This window comes from Calliphora vicina, chromosome 3 (assembly GCF_958450345.1).
Source record: "Calliphora vicina chromosome 3, idCalVici1.1, whole genome shotgun sequence".
NCBI classification, from domain to species: domain Eukaryota; kingdom Metazoa; phylum Arthropoda; class Insecta; order Diptera; family Calliphoridae; genus Calliphora; species Calliphora vicina.
In genome coordinates this window covers 82,501,697-82,523,649 of record NC_088782.1, presented here as the reverse complement: position 1 = coordinate 82,523,649, position 21,953 = coordinate 82,501,697, and the positions used below count along the sequence as shown (strand labels likewise).

Below are 21,953 nucleotides of genomic sequence, written 5' to 3'. Positions count from 1 at the left end.
TAAAATGATATATTTCTTTTGCAAGTTGCAAATCTATAGTACATTATTTCCAATCAGATTGTAAATCATTTAACACAGAAAAATCTTCTAAATGAAGCTCAGTCGGGTTATCGTGCTGGAAGGAGCTGTTGTACAGCAATGCCTAATGTCTTAGAAGACATTCGACCAGCATTCGATAAGGGTGATCTCAATATTGTGGTTCTAATCGATTTTTCTAAAGCGTTTGATACAGTCAATCACAAAATTTTACTGCAAAAACTTGAAAAATACTTTGGTTTTAATAAACTTGCGGTTAATCTTATCAACTCATATCTATTGAATCGCCAACAAAGAGTTAACTCAAAGATAGCCTTCTCCTCCATTAAGCCAGTTTTTTCTGATGTACCACAGGGATCAATTCTTGGACCTTTACTTTTTAGTTTATTCATTAATGATATCGTTTTCTGTTGTAATAGCTCTAAAATCCATCTATATGCCGATGATGCCCAAATATACTTATCTCGTCCTATTGGACTTATGGAAGATCTAGTGGTTCGTCTAAATGAAGATTTATGTGAAATCTGTTTCTGGGCCTTCAACAATAACCTCACAATTATCGCCTCAAAAACACAAGCTCTTGTTATTCATGCTGGTAATATTACATATGATATCTTACCAGACATTGTTATGCAGAATGAAGTAGTGAAATATACAAAAGTTGTAAAAAGTCTAGGATTTGTTATCAATTCCGCACTAAACTGTAAGGATCACATTAATTAAACTATTTCAAAAATGTACTTCGTTCTTCGCAAACTTTGGAACTCGGCTGACTATATTTCGTCTTAAATTGGTAAAAACATTAATAATTCCTATCATGACATATGGATCCATCGTTTTTGGTGAACTTGATACGATATCGCTACATAAATTACAAATGGCAATTAACAATTGTGCAAGATATGTATTTAAGAAAAGGAAATATGATAGAATATCTCAGTTTTCTATACGCATTTTGGGAAGTAATTTAACAACATACTTAAAAATTCGTAATATAGTATTTTTACATAAAATTATCAATACAAGAGAACCGGATTATTTACACTCCAAATTAACCTTCTTTAGATGTAGCCGAACATCTAACCTAAATATACCTGACTACAACTACTTGTCATCATCAAGAATGTTCTTTGTAAGTGCTGTGAAATTGTGGAATAGATTACATAATCAAATCAAATCCGATCGTCGTGAATTGTCTTTAAAAATGGCAGTTATAAAACATTTTAGTAATTAATTAAAAATAAAAATTTTGTATCCTTTTTCTTTTTTCTTTGTATGTTTGTTAGACTTAAGTTACTTATGTTCAATTCAATTTATCACTGTAAAAAAAACATGTTTGAGGTACCTTAAGAGACTTATAGTCTTATCTGTACTGAAATTAAAAAATAAAATAAAAAAAATAAATAAAATAAATTATAATTTGGTTTCGTTATTGTTATTTTGGTTTTTTTACATTTATTAATAATATCTTTTAGCCTTTTAGCAATCGAAATATTTTCATTTTGTTCGAGCTCCTCATCTGAGATAAAATCAATTTCATTTGAAAAGGATTTAAATTGAGTTTTGTTAGATAACTTACCAAAAAAGGTGAAGAATTGATTTTCTAGAGCCCCACTCAAGGAAAACCAAAAATACCTTTATTAACTATATTGTAGCAAGAGTTGAGCTTAACAACTTTGCTGAATATCACTTTGCGATATTCGGGCATGTAGAATGGCAAAATGAATTAAAAATGCCAATTTCCTCTATTTATTTATGAAAAACGGGATTTGGAAAATCCCGAAAACCCCGGGATTTTCGGGAAAGGGATTCCCCGTTTGGCATCTCCAGTCACATGCTAGATGACTACTGCAGAATGAAGAAGAAGAGGAGACTGTGTCTCACCTTTTCTGTCAGTGCTCGGCTCTGACACCTGAGGAACGCATCCTCGGAATCCCATTCATATTATGGTTGGATGAACTATCAAGTATGAATCGTAGACGAATCTACTCCATAATTTTATTGAAGGTTTTTGCATAAATAAAAATCGTGTTTTGGAAAAATTTTCACTCACTAAGGTGGTGCAACGCACCTAAATACGCGGGTTTTGAAAATTAAAAAATGGTCCCATTTTTTTGATTTCAATCATTTATTTTGTTATACATATATCCCACTCGCATTCCACTTAATTTTCTTCTAAAAAGTGCATTTTTAAAATTATGATTGCCAATAAACAAATAATTATAAAAGGTTATTAAAGCAGTATCATATTATGATATTTGATACTGTTTATTGGTAAACATATTTTAAGCCAAAAATAGGCGTGTTAGTAGGTATAGAAGGGGTAGGTATATAAGAAGGGCAACCCGTGCCGACTTTCGATTTAGTTTTTAGGTGCATTTACAAGGGGGGAAAATGCATTTTTTTTTTTAAATTTTGCTATTAAGTAATTACTTTTGCAATTTAATTTAAAAGAAACGAAATGTGTACATAATTGTCGTTCTAATCTTATATATATAAAAGAGTAACGTTACTGACTGACTGACTGACTGACTGACTGATTCATCATCGCACAGCCCAAACGGCTGAAGCTAGAATCACGAAATTTTAACTGTGGGTTCCTCCCTCCCCAAAACGATCCGATAAGAAGGGATTTTTGGAAATTCGAACGTTTAGGGGGTAAAAAAGGGTAAAACGGGTAAATTCGGTAACCTTATATCTTCAAAACTAATAAAGATATAAAAAAACTTAAAATAGCATGTTACTCCATTTAAAAAATAAGCTGACAGGTGTTTCGTACTTTTTGGAAATTCGAAACTTTTAGGGGAGAAAACGGGTAAAAACTGTATTTTGGTACTTTTTTTGCACCCTATGTATCTTTTAAACCAATAAACATAGAAACAAATTTTAAATCGTATTTTTTAATTAACAAAAAATAAAAAATATAAGTTTGGTACTTTTTGGAAATTCGAACCTTTAAGGGATAAAAATTGTGTTAATTTTTGGTACTTTTTCATAAAATGTGTTTTTCTATAATTTGACATAGCCATACGAATATTTTATTATGAGCTCCCACCACGTTACAGAAATTTATTTCAATGAAATTGTACCACCCAATGGGGATAAAAAAGGTACCAAAAAGGGGATAAAATCGGGAAAATACATTATATTTGAAATTATTAAGCCAATTTTGATAATTTTTTTAATGTTGGTTCCTGGATTCATACAAAAATTAACTAACAGGGTGTTATTTGGAACTCGAGTACCAAGGTGTATATTGGGCAAAATCCGGGTAAACAGTTTGGTACTTTTTTTAAAACATATTTATTCTTGGGCACATTAACACAGATTTTAATATTTTGATACATGCCTGTAGCATAAACAATTTTGGCAAAATGTAATATTTTTAAATTTCAAACTTGAGGGGTGTTCAAGTAAGAAAAGGGAAATTGGTACTTTCTCCTAATGGTACGTTTTTAAAATTTAAATTATTTCAGTTATCGACATTAAAGTTAGCTGATATGTATTTGAGTGAAGTTGTACTTGGTACTTTTTGTAATTTCTTCACCAATGAACCTAGAAACATGAAATAAAGCTTATATATAAACCGAGTGAGTGGGAAACCACAAGTGTGGGTTTTTTGGTACTTTTTCTATATTCTAATGGTACTTTTTTGAATTTTCTATAACTATGGACTTAGAAACATGAAATTAAGCATATATGGTCCTAAGTAAGTGATAATTCTAGGGGGAGACTTTTTGGTACTTTTTCTTTATTCGATTGGTACTTTTTGTAATTTCTTCACCAATGAACCTAGAAACATGAAATAAAGCATATATGGAACCGAGTGAGTGGGAAACCACAAGTGTGGGCTTTTTGGTCCTTTTTCTATATTCTAATGGTACTTTTTTGAATTTTCTTTAACAATGGACTTAGAGACATGAAATTAAGCATATATGGTCCTAAGTGAGTGAGAATTCTAGGGGGAGACTTTTTGGTACTTTTTCTTTATTCGAATGGTACTTTTTGTAATTTCTTCACCAATGAACCTAAAAACATGAAATTAAGACCGGAGTGAGTGGGAATCTACAAGTGACTGCTTTTTGGTACTTTTTCTATATTCGAATGGTACTTTTTGAATTTTCTGTAATAATGGACATAGAAATATGAAGTTAAGCATATATGGTCCTAAGTGAGTGAGAATTCTAGGGGGAGACTTTTTGGTACTTTTTGTTTATTCTAATAGTACTTTTTTGAATTTTCTATAACAATGAACTTAGAAACATGAAATTAAGCATATATGGTCCTAAGTAAGTGAGAATTCTATGGGGACACTTTGTGGTACTTTTTCTTTATTCGATTGGTACTTTATGTAATTTCTTCACCAATGAACCTAGAAACATGAAATAAAGCTTATATGGAACCGAGTGAGTGGGAAACTACAAGTGGGTGCTTTTTGGTACTTTTTCTATATTCTAATGGTACTTTTTGAATTTTCTATAATATAATGGACCTAGAAATATGAAATTAAGCGTATATGGTCCTAAGTGATTGAAAATTCAAGCGGATACTTCATGGTACTTTTTGTTTATTCTAATGATACTTTTTTAATTTTCTATAGCAATGGACTTAAAAACATGAAATTAAGCATACATGGTCCTAAGTGAGTTAGAATTCTAGGGGGCCACTTTTTGGTACTTTTTCTTTATTCGAATGGTACTTTTTGTAATTTCTTCACCAATGAACCTAGAATCATGAAATAAAGCTTATATGGAACCGAGTGAGTGGGAAACTACAAGTGGGTGCTTTTTGGTACTTTTTCTATATTCTAATGGTACTTTTTGAATTTTCTATAATATAATGGACCTAGAAATATGAAATTAAGCGTATATGGTCCTAAGTGATTGAAAATTCAAGCGGATACCTCATGGTACCTTTTGTTTATTCTAATGGTACTTTTTTTTAATTTTCTATAGCAATGGACTTAAAAACATGAAATTAAGCATACATGGTCCTAAGTGAGTTAGAATTCTAGGGGGAGACTTTTTGGTACTTTTTCTTTATTCGAATGGTGCTTTTTGTAATATTATGCTAAATAATAATATTTCTCAGATTTTCACTGCTCAGCAGTTGTGTACAATTTCATTCTGCTTTGCAATTTTATTCTGCCTAACAATGCGACACTTGTTAACATCAATTCAACTCAAGCTACTACACATAACAACAGCAACAACAATAGTTATAGGCATGACATGGTACAACACGGTTTTCGTGGCGCGATGACATGGTACAACATGGTTTTCGCGGAGCGATGACATTGAACAACATGATGTGCGCGCCGACACAACAAAACAAAGCATCAAATTTTGAAGTAAGACATTTTTCTACAAAATGTTGTCTTGTGCAGGCCATACATACTGGTAAAAAACAGTACCTTAGTAAAAAAAAATTAGTGTTTATTTTAAATAGCTTCTTAAGAATACTATTGCAACTATGGTTTCATCTGCCATTCTGGAACGAATTTTGTTTCCAACATATGCTGCTGCCGAAAAACATCTTTCACATTGGCAAACCCGTTTGCAAATACTTATAACTAGGGGGCGGATTTATATGCAAATGCATGTTTTTTCTCGAACGTCCAAATACAATGTAGACTAATTATCTATCCGAATCGCACATTTTGCTGCAAAATGGCATCGATTTGTTAGTGCATATTTTTGCATATTTTATTGATAATGCATATTTTGTTATATTTTACTTCAAAATGCATATTTATATGTATATTATGCCAATTTTTAATAAAAATATATTTTTTTGTCATTAATGGGCAATACATTGTTTCGACAAAAAATTTTGTTATAGAAATAGCAGTAAATGTTATCGACTAACTTCTTTCGACATCGAGAAACTGGCATTATGTTCTTCATTTCTCTATCAGTAATTGAAAATTATCATTTCAAAAAATTTTTCTTCAAAAAAGTTTAGTTTTTTTAAGTATCAAAAATTCATTAAATGTATCGAAAAACATTCATATTTGTATTTATTGCAAATTCGATTTATAAGAGATTTCGTTATCGAAAGTTTTTGTAACTTCACATACACAGTTACCGCTACTGACAGTCATTTCTACGAGACTGTCGTAAACTAGTGATTTTGGATAACTTAGAGACAAATGCACTACACAATTAACATTTAAAGTCCCCACACTATAGATTACATAGAGACACTTAAGTGACAATTGTCTTTATGCTAGATTCCATGGGATGTATAAAGTAACCAATTGACTTCTCTCTGCATTACAAATAGCACGTCAAATGACCCAAAATATATAAATTGGAGTCAGCCAAGTGATCAGATATTATTTCCGTCTATAAGGGATACATTTACTAATTGCTTAATAGCTGGTTTATTACGAGATAAAAATTAAGGTTGGATGCTACTTTACAGCACGATCAAAATATTGATGATTTTAAACGGAAAGTCACAATAGAGAAGCTCTAAAGATTATGGCTTTAAACAAGTATTCATACCAAGATATTACAATTAATATATCGTCCATCGTTATTTCAGAAGAAAAATTGTTTTAAAAATAGTTTTATAACTTTAATTTTTTAATTCCTGGTATAATTTAAAGAGTTCTAACTGCTGGCAACAGTGTTGTGTATTTTTTGGACATTTCGAATTCCATACTTAATTATTTTATGTTTCTGCACAAAAATATAAGTGCATATTTTTTAAATTTTTAGGTCATATTTTGATTTTTTTGAAGCATATTTTAGGCGCATATTTTCCAATAATAAATGCATGAAAATCCGCCCCCTACTTATAACAAATATGCAAGTATTTTCCTCTTGTTTCTTCAGAAATAAAATGATATATTTCTTTTGCAAGTTGCAAATCTATAGTACATTATTTCCAATCAGATTGTAAATCATTTAACACAGAAAAATCTTCTAAATGAAGCTCAGTCGGGTTATCGTGCTGGAAGGAGCTGTTGTACAGCAATGCCTAATGTCTTAGAAGACATTCGACCAGCATTCGATAAGGGTGATCTCAATATTGTGGTTCTAATCGATTTTTCTAAAGCGTTTGATACAGTCAATCACAAAATTTTACTGCAAAAACTTGAAAAATACTTTGGTTTTAATAAACTTGCGGTTAATCTTATCAACTCATATCTATTGAATCGCCAACAAAGAGTTAACTCAAAGATAGCCTTCGCCTCCATTAAGCCAGTTTTTTCTGATGTACCACAGGGATCAATTCTTGGACCTTTACTTTTTAGTTTATTCATTAATGATATCGTTTTCTGTTGTAATAGCTCTAAAATCCATCTATATGCCGATGATGCCCAAATATACTTATCTCGTCCTATTGGACTTATGGAAGATCTAGTGGTTCGTCTAAATGAAGATTTATGTGAAATCTGTTTCTGGGCCTTCAACAATAACCTCACAATTATCGCCTCAAAAACACAAGCTCTTGTTATTCATGCTGGTAATATTACATATGATATCTTACCAGACATTGTTATGCAGAATGAAGTAGTGAAATATACAAAAGTTGTAAAAAGTCTAGGATTTGTTATCAATTCCGCACTAAACTGTAAGGATCACATTAATTAAACTATTTCAAAAATGTACTTCGTTCTTCGCAAACTTTGGAACTCGGCTGACTATATTTCGTCTTAAATTGGTAAAAACATTAATAATTCCTATCATGACATATGGATCCATCGTTTTTGGTGAACTTGATACGATATCGCTACATAAATTACAAATGGCAATTAACAATTGTGCAAGATATGTATTTAAGAAAAGGAAATATGATAGAATATCTCAGTTTTCTATACGCATTTTGGGAAGTAATTTAACAACATACTTAAAAATTCGTAATATAGTATTTTTACATAAAATTATCAATACAAGAGAACCGGATTATTTACACTCCAAATTAACCTTCTTTAGATGTAGCCGAACATCTAACCTAAATATACCTGACTACAACTACTTGTCATCATCAAGAATGTTCTTTGTAAGTGCTGTGAAATTGTGGAATAGATTACATAATCAAATCAAATCCGATCGTCGTGAATTGTCTTTAAAAATGGCAGTTATAAAACATTTTAGTAATTAATTAAAAATAAAAATTTTGTATCCTTTTTCTTTTTTCTTTGTATGTTTGTTAGACTTAAGTTACTTATGTTCAATTCAATTTATCACTGTAAAAAAAACATGTTTGAGGTACCTTAAGAGACTTATAGTCTTATCTGTACTGAAATTAAAAAATAAAATAAAAAAAATAAATAAAATAAATTATAATTTGGTTTCGTTATTGTTATTTTGGTTTTTTTACATTTATTAATAATATCTTTTAGCCTTTTAGCAATCGAAATATTTTCATTTTGTTCGAGCTCCTCATCTGAGATAAAATCAATTTCATTTGAAAAGGATTTAAATTGAGTTTTGTTAGATAACTTACCAAAAAAGGTGAAGAATTGATTTTCTAGAGCCCCACTCAAGGAAAACCAAAAATACCTTTATTAACTATATTGTAGCAGGAGTTGAGCTTAACAACTTTGCTGAATATCACTTTGCGATATTCGGGCATGTAGAATGGCAAAATGAATTAAAAAGGCACACAAAAATGCCAATTTCCTCTATTTATTTATGAAAAACGGGATTTGGAAAATCCCGAAAACCCCGGGATTTTCGGGAAAGGGATTCCCCGTTTGGCATCTCCAGTCACATGCTAGATGACTACTGCAGAATGAAGAAGAAGAGGAGACTGTGTCTCACCTTTTCTGTCAGTGCTCGGCTCTGACACCTGAGGAACGCATCCTCGGAATCCCATTCATATTATGGTTGGATGAACTATCAAGTATGAATCGTAGACGAATCTACTCCATAATTTTATTGAAGGTTTTTGCATAAATAAAAATCGTGTTTTGGAAAAATTTTCACTCACTAAGGTGGTGCAACGCACCTAAATACGCGGGTTTTGAAAATTAAAAAATGGTCCCATTTTTTTGATTTCAATCATTTATTTTGTTATACATATATCCCACTCGCATTCCACTTAATTTTCTTCTAAAAAGTGCATTTTTAAAATTATGATTGCCAATAAACAAATAATTATAAAAGGTTATTAAAGCAGTATCATATTATGATATTTGATACTGTTTATTGGTAAACATATTTTAAGCCAAAAATAGGCGTGTTAGTAGGTATAGAAGGGGTAGGTATATAAGAAGGGCAACCCGTGCCGACTTTCGATTTAGTTTTTAGGTGCATTTACAAGGGGGGAAAATGCATTTTTTTTTTTAAATTTTGCTATTAAGTAATTACTTTTGCAATTTAATTTAAAAGAAACGAAATGTGTACATAATTGTCGTTCTAATCTTATATATATAAAAGAGTAACGTTACTGACTGACTGACTGACTGATTCATCATCGCACAGCCCAAACGGCTGAAGCTAGAATCACGAAATTTTAACTGTGGGTTCCTCCCTCCCCAAAACGATCCGATAAGAAGGGATTTTTGGAAATTCGAACGTTTAGGGGGTAAAAAAGGGTAAAAACGGGTAAATTCGGTAACCTTATATCTTCAAAACTAATAAAGATATAAAAAAACTTAAAATAGCATGTTACTCCATTTAAAAAATAAGCTGACAGGTGTTTCGTACTTTTTGGAAATTCGAAACTTTTAGGGGAGAAAACGGGTAAAAACTGTATTTTGGTACTTTTTTTGCACCCTATGTATCTTTTAAACCAATAAACATAGAAACAAATTTTAAATCGTATTCTTTAATTAACAAAAAATAAAAAATATAAGTTTGGTACTTTTTGGAAATTCGAACCTTTAAGGGATAAAAATTGTGTTAATTTTTGGTACTTTTTCATAAAATGTGTTTTTCTATAATTTGACATAGCCATACGAATATTTTATTATGAGCTCCCACCACGTTACAGAAATTTATTTCAATGAAATTGTACCACCCAATGGGGATAAAAAAGGTACCAAAAAGGGGATAAAATCGGGAAAATACATTATATTTGAAATTATTAAGCCAATTTTGATAATTTTTTTAATGTTGGTTCCTGGATTCATACAAAAATTAACTAACAGGGTGTTATTTGGAACTCGAGTACCAAGGTGTATATTGGGCAAAATCCGGGTAAACAGTTTGGTACTTTTTTTAAAACATATTTATTCTTGGGCACATTAACACAGATTTTAATATTTTGATACATGCCTGTAGCATAAACAATTTTGGCAAAATGTAATATTTTTAAATTTCAAACTTGAGGGGTGTTCAAGTAAGAAAAGGGAAATTGGTACTTTCTCCTAATGGTACGTTTTTAAAATTTAAATTATTTCAGTTATCGACATTAAAGTTAGCTGATATGTATTTGAGTGAAGTTGTACTTGGTACTTTTTGTAATTTCTTCACCAATGAACCTAGAAACATGAAATAAAGCTTATATATAAACCGAGTGAGTGGGAAACCACAAGTGGGGGATTTTTGGTACTTTTTATATATTCTAATGGTACTTTTTTCAATTTCCTATAATAATGGACCTAGAGTTTCCAAAAAATCGAAAAATTTCAAAACCGCGGTTTCGGTTTTAAAAAATTAAAAACCGATCTGTTTCGGTTTTGTGATAATTTATTAAATCTTAAGTATTATAGAAACAAAATTAGTTGATAATATAGGAAATGATATACAAATCTAAAATTCAAACTTGACGGGTTATGGTTTAGTGAATGCGAATTTAAAAGTGATAATCAATGGTACTATTTCCTTATTGCAATGGTACTTTTTGAATATTTTATAATAATAAACATAAAAATTTAAAATTAGGAACACATTTTGCATTTTCTATAATAATGGACCCAGAAATATGAAATTAGACATTTACAATTAGATTCACAAACGGAGACTTAATAGTACTATTTCTTTCTTCTAATTGGGGTGGCGAAGCGCACCGGGTCTGCTAGTGATATATAAAAGACAAAAATTGGTTAAAAAAATGTTAAAGTTATTAAAAAATCGCCAGGCCATTAACGTGTCTCAGGCCACTAGAACATGAAATTTAAGAACAAAACTAACATATTTTGTGAAATATTAAAACAAAAGTTTATTCTTACTTAAATATATCCATATTTACTTGTATATGAGTTTTATCTTCATAGGATACAGTTAACCTATTCGCAGGTATAACCAAAAAAAATATTTTTTTTAATGGCAGTTTCAAAAATCCAATTTCAAAGTTTTAAAAATTTTGTTAAACAAATTTCAGAATTTTTTCATCATCACATGGGGATTTATTTACAACATAATAGGGAATAAAAGTGTGAAAAAAGTTTGTCAATACCTCCTATAGTTTTTCCCTACCTTCGATATAAATTTTGCGATTTTCGAAAAAAAAACAATTTTTTGGCCATATTTTGGCGAATGAGCCCAATTTCCTTACTGTTATTAATTTTAAGTACGATCTGTTCAGAATATTACAGTCCAGGTAATTCTAAATATAGTCTGAAAGTTTTCCTAAAATCGGAAAACGTTAACCCTTAAATCGCGAAGGTCAAAGGTAAAATTTGTCTATATTTGGAATTTCTAACGGAAAGATAGCGAAATGTTATATATTTTAGGGCCGATTTTGATGAAACTTAAGAAAAATATAACATGAAGTCTAGTATTTACAATAACAGTACAAAAATGGAAATTAAGCCTTAAGAGTACTTGGGGTCCAAATGACTCTGAACTTTTAAAATCACGAAAAACAGTCATTTTGACCCCAAGTGCTCTTAAGGTACGGAAAAACTTTAGGGGGTATTGCCATACTTTTTTCACATTTTTATTTCCTATTATGTTGCCAATAAATCCCCATGTGATGATCAAAAAATTCTGAAATTTGTTTGTTGTTTGTATGAATATATTTTAAGTAAGAATAAACATTTGTTTTAATATTTCTCAAAATATTTTAATTTTGTTCCTACATTTTTTGTTGTAGTGGCCTGAGACACGTTAATGGCCTGGCGATTTTTTAATAACTTTAAATTTTTTTAACCAATTTTTGTCATTTATATCTCTTTAGAACGACAATTACGTACATTTCGATTCTTTTAAATTAAATTGCAAAGTAATTACTTGATAGCAAAATTTTTAAAGAAACTCAAAAAAATGCATTTTTATATTTTGGAACTGGCTGAAATCGGTCCATTACTTCACATAGCCCCCATACAAATGTCCTCTCGAAATTGGACTTTATCGGTCATAAATGTTTAATTTATATATACACAAATTTCGCTCCAAATAAGTTTTATATATACAAAATTCATGTCACCAAATTTTGTTACGATCGGTCCATAATTAGTCATAGCTCCCATATAGACACGCTTCCGAAAATCAATTTAACGTGCTTAAATCACTTAAAATTGCTGGTATATACACAAAATTTAACATAAATAACTTTCATATAGACATAAATCACACGACCTAATTTTATGGTGATCGGTGCATAATTGGTCATAGCTCCCATATAACGCCCACTTCCGTAAATCACTCACGAATATAAATTATTGATATTTTAAAAGAAAAATATTTTTATTCATTTACTTGGTGTAGGGTATTATATGGTCGGGCTTGACCGACCATACTTTCTTACTTGTTTCCCCTTGTAAATGCACCTCAAAACTAAATCGAAAGTCGGCACGGGTTGCCCTTCTTAGAACAAGCTAAAATTTTTTTTGTGGTATTTTAGGTCATTACAAAAGTTTTCAGCGGGTACCGTTTCAACATTTCAAAAAATTTAATTCTAAGGGACACTCTAGTAAACATACATTATAGTTAAGAGTATTTAAATTTTATGTAAGTAACTGTAAGGGTCCTCATGTAAACGCATAAAAGCCTCGCAAACTGTGCAATCTGTGCATTTTTACACTCTCGCAAATGAAATGTCAAAACATGTATGGAAATTCGTTTGCACAACTGTGATAAGTTTGCGCGACAATTTAGACTCGCAAACTTGAATTTATTGTGCATTTGATGAATCAGCTGCTTTTGTTTACTTTTATTTATAAGAAATAAAAATCAAATAAAATATAAAAATTTTGTGCATGTGAAAATTGTGTAACTTTGGAACAGAATGATTGTATTAAATGACATTGTGTATGAAAACATTAACCAACAGCTAGAACATAAACAAAGTCCTCCAAACTATGTATACCACCGTTTGTTCCAAAGATTTAACTTTCATTCAACATTTTAAAATTAAAATTTATACAATTTGAAAAAAAAATTATTAAAGCTTTTGTTGAATTTATGTATTTTTATTTGACAAATATAAATTTTCTGTATAAACTTGCACAAAATGTCCATTTGCACAAATGGGAAACTTAAGCGTTTAAATGAGTACCCTTTGTGTTAATCATTTATAATAAATATGGGCTGAATATTTGACTGATGCAAGTACTTTAAAAAATATGTAGTTAGGGTTTTCCAAAATCAGGATTTAACAGAATGATGTAAAAACAGGATGAAATATGTTGAATGGTTTTGAAAAAAAGTTATGTTAAAATATGTATCTTAATTATTAATTGTGTTAATTGGTTTAATATATCAATTGGGTGTAGACAAAGTAACTCATACCTGAAATGTTGTTCTAAGTTGTTGAACAGACCTTGATAATGAGTGAAGACATCGAACGGAAGCTATCCTCACCTGGAACATATACAAAAAAAGCCAGCTTAATTTTTGAATCGCGACAAGGCCCTAGAATTTCCAGGACTTTCAAGCTTTCCGAAAACAGGGAAAACATATTCATATTCCAGGAAATTCCCCGGAACGTTTACTATTTTTAAATTGCACAAGAAGATCAGGTACTGATAAAACCGCACTGAAAGCAGTTTCAAACATTTAATTTGATAATAATGAAAAACAACAACTCTAGCGAGCATGATTATTTTTATTTATTAGTATAATAAATTATAATGTTAAAAATATCTAAACAATTTCTTGGATCACTATTTTCTGACTTTTTTTCGTATGAATTAGATAATATTTCTGAATGTTCTTTAACTGATGTTATCGGGCGTGACTCCATTTTTTGTTAAAATCGTTTACATCATTGGCAAAGGTTACAATCTTTCACGGTTACTATCCATGCCGGTCCAAAATATTGATGAATCTTTTAATGAATGATATTAGTAATCTCTCTTCCGGTGTATATTGTTAGGTTTTTAAACTATAACAAATTCTGTATTATTTATTATTTTAACCCGATTAATTTTATTATAAATAAATGCGTCGGGTACAGTTTTACTAACAAATCATTAGATTTGAATCTAAAGAGTGAGATCGATCGATGAAGTTACGTTTGAAAAGTATGTCGTCAGCTATTAAATTTAATGTCAATTAAAAGAGCTCTATAAATACCGAAGTTTACACCAAGGTATGTTTACAAAAGAGGATGCTTCCATTCATAAGACTTCTTAATGTGTCCACTTATTTTTGATTTGACATCCTGTCACTATGGTAAGCAAGGACTTGAGTGGTACAAGAATAATAATGTGGTATTTGTACCAAGAGAGGCAAATCCTCCAAACTGCCTGGAGCTAAGGCCAGTGGAGAGATATTGGGCTCTTGTTAAAAGACAATTGGAGAGCACAAAAAAGGTGTCCAAGGTGTGGTAGATTTTAAACGGAGATGGACTACATGTTCGCACAAAGTGACAGAAAGCATTATAAAAACCTTAATGAAAGGGTTTCCGGAAAAGTTTCATAAAGTCATCACTATTGATTAGAACTATAATATTTTTTGTATGTTGTAATAATAATTGCAATCAAATCAAAATTCGGAACTGTAGGTTTAGTGGTTTCCTTTTTATTAACATTTATGTATTATGATAATGTCTAATTTTTCGACCTTTTTTTATTATTAATTTTATTTATTTTTTAGTTAAGCTTGAGATCACTTTTTTATAAACAATTATATTGTTACGAAATTGTACTTGAATTCGAATATAACGATTTTAACGGCTGATTTAAATGTTGCATAATGCTTTCAAATAGCAGTGCCTCTCAAACTGTAACATATCTGTGGGCATTATTAACATTGAATAAAAGCTTTCAGTTGATCATTGATCGCAAGTATTGCAGCGCTGTTTGCTGCGACCGTATATTCGAATATTCAGTTAAAGAACATTGTAGAAAGTACACCACAGATGGCGTATGTATTAGAAAGCTCTAGACAGTTAAAGAGCAATCTAGAGTGCAGATGGCAGTATTATAAATAGTGGCAGAGGTTGCAGTCGTTAGTGAGTTTATCAGAGACGCTTTTCGAATAAACATCATCTGAGTGCCTTAAAGTATGCTGTATTTTTCAAGTGAATTGTACATTATAAAGTGTGTCTGTATTTCTGCGAATTTATAAACGTGTATAAAAAACATTGAGTGACTATTTAATTCTGTGGTTGTTGTACATTTTAAATAAATAAAGAGTTGTTACAATTTTTAAGCTCTAGACAGTTAAAGAGCAATCTAGAGTGCAGATGGCAGTATTATAAATAGTGGCAGAGGTTGCAGTCGTTAGTGAGTTTATCAGAGACGCTTTTCGAATAAACATCATCTGAGTGCCTTAAAGTATGCTGTATTTTTCAAGTGAATTGTACATTATAAAGTGTGTCTGTATTTCTGCGAATTTATAAACGTGTATAAAAAAACATTGAGTGACTATTTAATTCTGTGGTTGTTGTACATTTTAAATAAATAAAGAGTTGTTACAATTTTTAAACTACTAAACGGCTTTTATTTGCAATCAAAAGTATCCGGTTTATTTAAAGGAAATAAACCATTTTGAAAAGGTTAAAACGTAACAATTGGTGTCAGAAGTGGGATTGCAAATTAATAAGCATGAAGTTTGAAGAACTAAAAGTTGAACAACTCAAGAAAGAACTGAGTAAGTTGGAGCTACCAACTGCAGGTAACAAAGCAGAGTTGCAGAAGAGGCTCATAGATAGCGGCGAGATATTGACATCGGAACCAATGAATTTAAGTATAAAGAAGAAATAGAAGTTTCTACCCGTGCAACAACAAGCAGCATGGATTTATCCACAATGTTTGCTGCTATGATGGAGCAATTTAAAGAAGCCAATGAAACTGTTAGCTGAAGTTCAAGAAAATTCTAGTGAAGTTCAAGAAACTTCTAGAGTCAACAACTAGAAACTTCTTGCCGACAATGAGAAACTTCGTTCTGAGGTTAAAGCTGAAGTCAGAGAAACTATTAAACATTTAGCGAAATTTCAAGAATCTTCTAGAGCAACAGATAAGAAAATTCAGCAAATGTCTGAGGTTATTAACTGCAGAGTGGATGTCATTGATAATTGATATTGTCTCGGACTTAGAAACAATAGTGAATAATGTTCAATGTCAAGAAGAAGCAGTTATTAACAACAGAATGTATGAAATTGACAAAAAGGTGTCCGACTTGGTAACAAAAGTGAATAGTCATCAGTATAAAGAAGGAGCGGTACGAATTATTCCAGAATCCTCTAGTAGAATAAAGGCCCTTAGTTTTTATGGCACCACACCATTTAATGTGTTCAAGTTCCACTTTGATACGGTTGCCATTAGAAACATGTGGAAAGACGAAGAAAAAGCTATGGAGTTGATTTTGGCCTTAAAAGGAAATGGAGCGGTAGTTCTACAAAGTGTGTCAGCGAGCTTGTTATGATAACATAATGGAGGCGCTACAACGTAAGTACGGTGGCGAACATAAAAAGGAATTATACCGAATGGACTTGCGTGGTAGAGTGCAGAATGCCAATGAGACGCTACAAGATTTTGCGATGGAAATCGAGCGTTTGCTACAGCCTATTTATCCAGGGGAGAACCATCCAATTTTGGAGCATTTGAAGATAGAGGCATCTGTGACTGGTATTCGCGATCCAGAGATAAATATGCGGTATGTGCCACACCAAAGTCATCATTCTTTAAAATCGTCTAATTCGCGCTGGTACAAGAAACAGCAAAGATAATTTCAAAGCCCCAGATGTGTAATGTGCCGAAAATTGAGGTTGTCGCTGAAAATGATAGAAGTATGGTAAACGTATTAAAGCAATTAAAAGAGGCAGTTTTAAAGGCTTTAAGTCCATGGTAGGCGTTCATATTGTTCAGGTTACGATGAATTTCGTCAAACAACCCGAATGTGAACAAAAGAGCGTAATAGAGCGTAAAAATACACACAATTCATTCAGTTTCTTGATGTTGTTGTGGATATTTTATTTTTTACCCAAAAGAGCACACAAATTAAATGCCTCTTTTTGCATACCAATGCTTTAAGTTTTTTTAAAAAAAAAAAACAAACACAAACTGCGAAGCGTTTTGCTTGTCTGCAGAAACACCCAGAGTCTCTGGCAGGAATCGAACCCACAACCCCTGGATTGATAGTCCAGCACACTATTGTCTAGTCTATAGGGGCACCCACGTAGTAAGAGACAAACTAAAGCCAAAGTTAAATGTTATAACTGTGGAAAAATGGGTCACATTCAGCGAAACTGCAGAGCACCAAGAAAGCGAATCAGATATGTTTCAGCATCAAGAAATAACCAGCTGTCGAATCATCAAGCATTACAGGAGCCACCTTTAAAACGAGCTTGCACTGAGGGACAGGATCTGACACCCACACCTGATGGCCCTACCATCTCCATATCAGTACTGCAGCAGGAAAATAACAATCTTACAGCTAGTGAGTACATCAACGGTCGGAACCACATCCTTACTATGGACACGTTAGCGTCGCAGTCTATCATCAGAACAGATTTAGTAAAGAAATCGATGGAACCAATTTGCAATGTAAGTCTACGCACCGCTACTGGAGAGCCTGCCGCTGTCCATGGTAAAGTTAATGTGAAACTTACTATTGGTGGTATTAGCGTAAATCATGTCTTTGTTCTTGCCGATATTGTGGATGAAGTAATCATTGGTGCAGACTTCATGATTAGTCACAGCATTACTTTGGATATGGGACAAAAAGCTATGAATTGGCGAAATGTTAAAATACCCCTTGACGTCGGATATGAGAGCAAGTCTCAAGTAAGAAAGTTAGTTTTTGTTGAGCACAAAAGGTTGCCACCGCAGTCAGAGGATTTGGTATGGGCCCGTGAGGAAGTGGAGGATTGTATAGACAATGGTTTGTTGGTGTTGGAACCAGCGGATGTGAGAAGTGGCCATGTAACAATGGAGGCCCTCGTTGAACAGTGCAATGACAGAATGGTTCCTATTGGAGTGCTTGGTTTGTCCCGCAGAGAAAAGATCATCATGGGTGAAGGTGCTTCAGCAGAAAAATAAATGCATGAACTCGTTCGGAGACGAATTAAAATGACAAATGACAAATGTAGGGTATAATGACAAATGACCAAATGAAAACCAGATATAGGTCACTACGTTATAAGGATTTGTCATCCAAATTAAGGAATCACTGCAAAGGACCACATAAGGTAGTTAAGGAATTGGACGACATGGTTTATAGTAGGGTATTCATTCGACTGATTATCGTTCGATTAATCGAATAATTTCTTACGAATAATTATTCGAATAATTTAAAAATGGTCATTTTCGAATAACGAATAATTCGAACAATTTTATGTAGAATAATCGAATAAAACGAATAATAAATGTTCATATATATTTAAATTTGTTAAATTGCTTAACATTTTTCATAATTTCAAATATAAATAATAATGACTCACAAAAATTGTATTGTTTCTGAAATTCGACAAATAACTAAAGACAAAGGGACTTTCGATCACTGTAGATGAGTGTTCCGATAGCTCCTGCTATAAATATTACTGCAAGAAGTTACAATTCTAAAAACAAATCTTTCAAAATTTTGAACTTAGACTTGAACCAATGAAAATAAAAGGTACGAAATAAAATATTTGTTATTTAGCTGGCGAAATATTAGAAGAATCGCAAAGTGGAGTTGAATGTGATTTTGAAACGGTCGTCAAAAGTGATATTGAGGATGACATTTATAATGATTACATTGAAATAGATGGAGGCCATGATCTTAAAATATATGTATATAAGTTTTGTTATTAACCGCATACGTAAGTGTTGCATAATATTTAATAAATCGAATGATAAACACAAATATTGCCAACTAACGTTTTGTTGCAAGAAAAGCATGGAGTTCGTCTTATACATGATTTTGAACATCGTTGAACATCTTTGTCTAATATGGTAATAAACTTTTTGCGTATTTGTAAATGCGTCAATAATGTAATGCCGGACTTCAAATTAGCCACGTTCACTGAAAATGATATCAAACTTTGGACAGATTCCCTTTATTGTGTAATTCCCCAAGAAATTTATTATAAATAATTTAGAAATAGTGAATAATTAATTTAGTAAAGAATTTTTTACTCAATTTAAAACCCTAATTAATGAACGACATAAAAAAGTTCTTAATACGTTTATATTGTATTTGAATTCAGGATCATGTCCAACTAGCTAACATTTTTTAAAGCATAGTCAATTGTTTTGTAGATTGTTCGGGAGTTAATCTGATCAGAATATTTCTGATGAAAATTTAATGATGGACTTTGTTTTCGAATGTTTTTTAACATTATCAATACTTGAATTGTTAACTTTAACGTTATTTTTTGTTTATCTTTAACAATAAAATATTAAAAAACCGACATCAAAACTTCATTCTTTACTTTTTTAAAAAAATTTAAATTATTCGAATAATTCGATTAATTTTAAACGTGTGATCGAATTACTCGAACAAGTTAAAATCTCTTATTCGAATTATTCGTTTTATTCGAACAAGAGAAAAATCGAATAATTCAAATACCCTAGTTTATAGAATACGGAGATGTGGAAGACCGATATCGGGAATTAAGGTTGAACATCTGAAACGACTAGCTGCCTATGGGAGAAGTGAGTCTATGCCTATTCGGGATGAACAGGCTTAAACGGGGGGCAGTGTTACGAAATTGTACTTGAATTCAAACTGAGTCCCTTAAAGTGTGCTGTGTTTTTCAAGTGAATTCGTGTACATTATAAAGTGTGTCTGTATTTCTGAGAATTTATAAACGTGTATAAAATAAAACATTGAGTGACTATTTAATTCTGTTGTTGTACATTTTAAATAAATAAAGATTTGTTACAATTTTCAAACTACTAAACGGCTTTTATTTGCAATCAAAAGTATCCGGTTTATTTAAAAGGAAATAAACCAAACGTTTTGAAAAGGTTAAAATGTACCAATATTTATTTATTTTCAATATTTCGCTACTCTTTGTGTAGCATCATCAGGAAAACAGTTTAACAAATTAATTATAACAACAATTTGTTTTTTAAATATTTCAATAAAAATTGTCAAAATGAAAAATTTTTAAATATTACACAAACAAAAAATATACTCAAAAAATATTTAAAACAAAAATATTCGAACAATATTTAACTTCTGTTTCCGTTTTTATAAACTAACCCCCATATGCATAAACAGTTTATAAATTTATCAAAGGTTTATAAAACTGATTTTGTATGGAAATTTTGTTTAATAAACCTTTGATAAATTTATGAACTGTTTATGCATATGGGGGTAAGTGTCTGTATTTTTGAGCAACATTATCTGTATCTGCCTTAAAATTAATTCATAGATTTGTTGGTACATTTATAATTTGTAACATTTCTAACATATTTTTTTTTATTCATATTTTATTTATTGTATCTTCACAAAATAATGTGAACTATCAATAATTTGTTCAAATCTTAAATCTAAATATAAATTTTTATTTACATCCCACCACAGTTGGACGAAAAATTATGTTTAATTTATAGATCCTATCATCAGCGCAGGTCTGTTTGATTCCTTCTTCTTAGTCGGATGTAGCCATTACTTCTCATTAATGTTCGTGCAAGTGGGTTTGGGTGAACTTCTAACTTTTTCAATTTTTCACCAGGGAGACACCTAGGTCCTTATGAATGTTAATATTTCTCACATACCAAGGCGCTGCTGTTATCATTCTTAAAATTTAATTTGGAATCTTTGGCTTTTTTCAATATTAGAAGCTGAGGCCATGCCCCATAATTGAATTCCATAGCACCATATGTGTTTTATTATTGAGCTGTACAGCAAAGTTTGCAATCTAATCTCAATCTCGACCAATTAGCCAGTAAATTTGTAGTAATTTTAACTTCATTTGAGTCAATTTCATATCTACATATATGTTTTTTCCAGGTAAGACGTCGGTCTAGATGCAGACCTAGATATTTAACTTCAGTTTGTTGAAGTATTATATGATTATTTATTAGGATTGGGGGCACGATTCTCTACGCAATGTGAAAGTGAGATGTATACATTTTTGCTCGTTTACTTTTATTCTCCATTGTTTTAACCACCTTTCTATATCGAGTATATGGTCTTGTAGAAGTACAGATGCTTCTTGGGGGTTTTCATGAATGGCTAGTATAGCTGTGTCATCAGCAAAAGTTGAAATGTCTGTTTGTAGGCATATCACAAGTATATAGCAAATATAGGAAGGGACCCAGTATACTTCCTTGGGGTACGCCTGCTTCAATAGGCTGTGGTGAACTTATGAAGTCTCCCTCTTTAAGAACGAACTTTCGATGACTTAAATAACTTTCTAGAAGCTTGTGTGTGTTCACTGGTAAATATTGTTTTATTTTTATCGATAATCCTTCATGCCATACTTTGTCGAAGGCTTGCGAAACGTCGATGAAGAGTGCAGAACAATATATTTTTTCTTCAAATGTCTTGAATATGATTTCTACCAATCTGTGAGTTTGTTCTTTGGTGTTATGTTTTTCTCGAAATCCGAATTGATGAGTTGGAATATAATCAAAATGATTCACCATCGGCTTTAACTTGTGCATTAACAGTTTTTTTCGAATAGCTTTAATA

General features: G+C 31.4%; 1 protein-coding gene across 2 annotated transcripts in view; it reads right to left on the bottom strand.

Annotated features, from left to right (window-relative positions):
- Window positions 1–21,953, bottom strand: part of LOC135954948 (armadillo repeat-containing protein 8-like) — a 450,125-nt gene that overhangs the window by 153,649 nt on the left and 274,523 nt on the right. The window contains exon 7 of one of the 2 annotated variants that reach the window (XM_065505202.1): window positions 13,671–13,742. The exons of the other annotated variant lie outside the window; for it this stretch is intronic. Coding sequence (XP_065361274.1) covers window positions 13,671–13,742 — 72 coding nt within the window. The remainder of the gene's footprint in view (window positions 1–13,670; window positions 13,743–21,953) is intronic. 2 annotated transcript variants of the gene reach the window in all.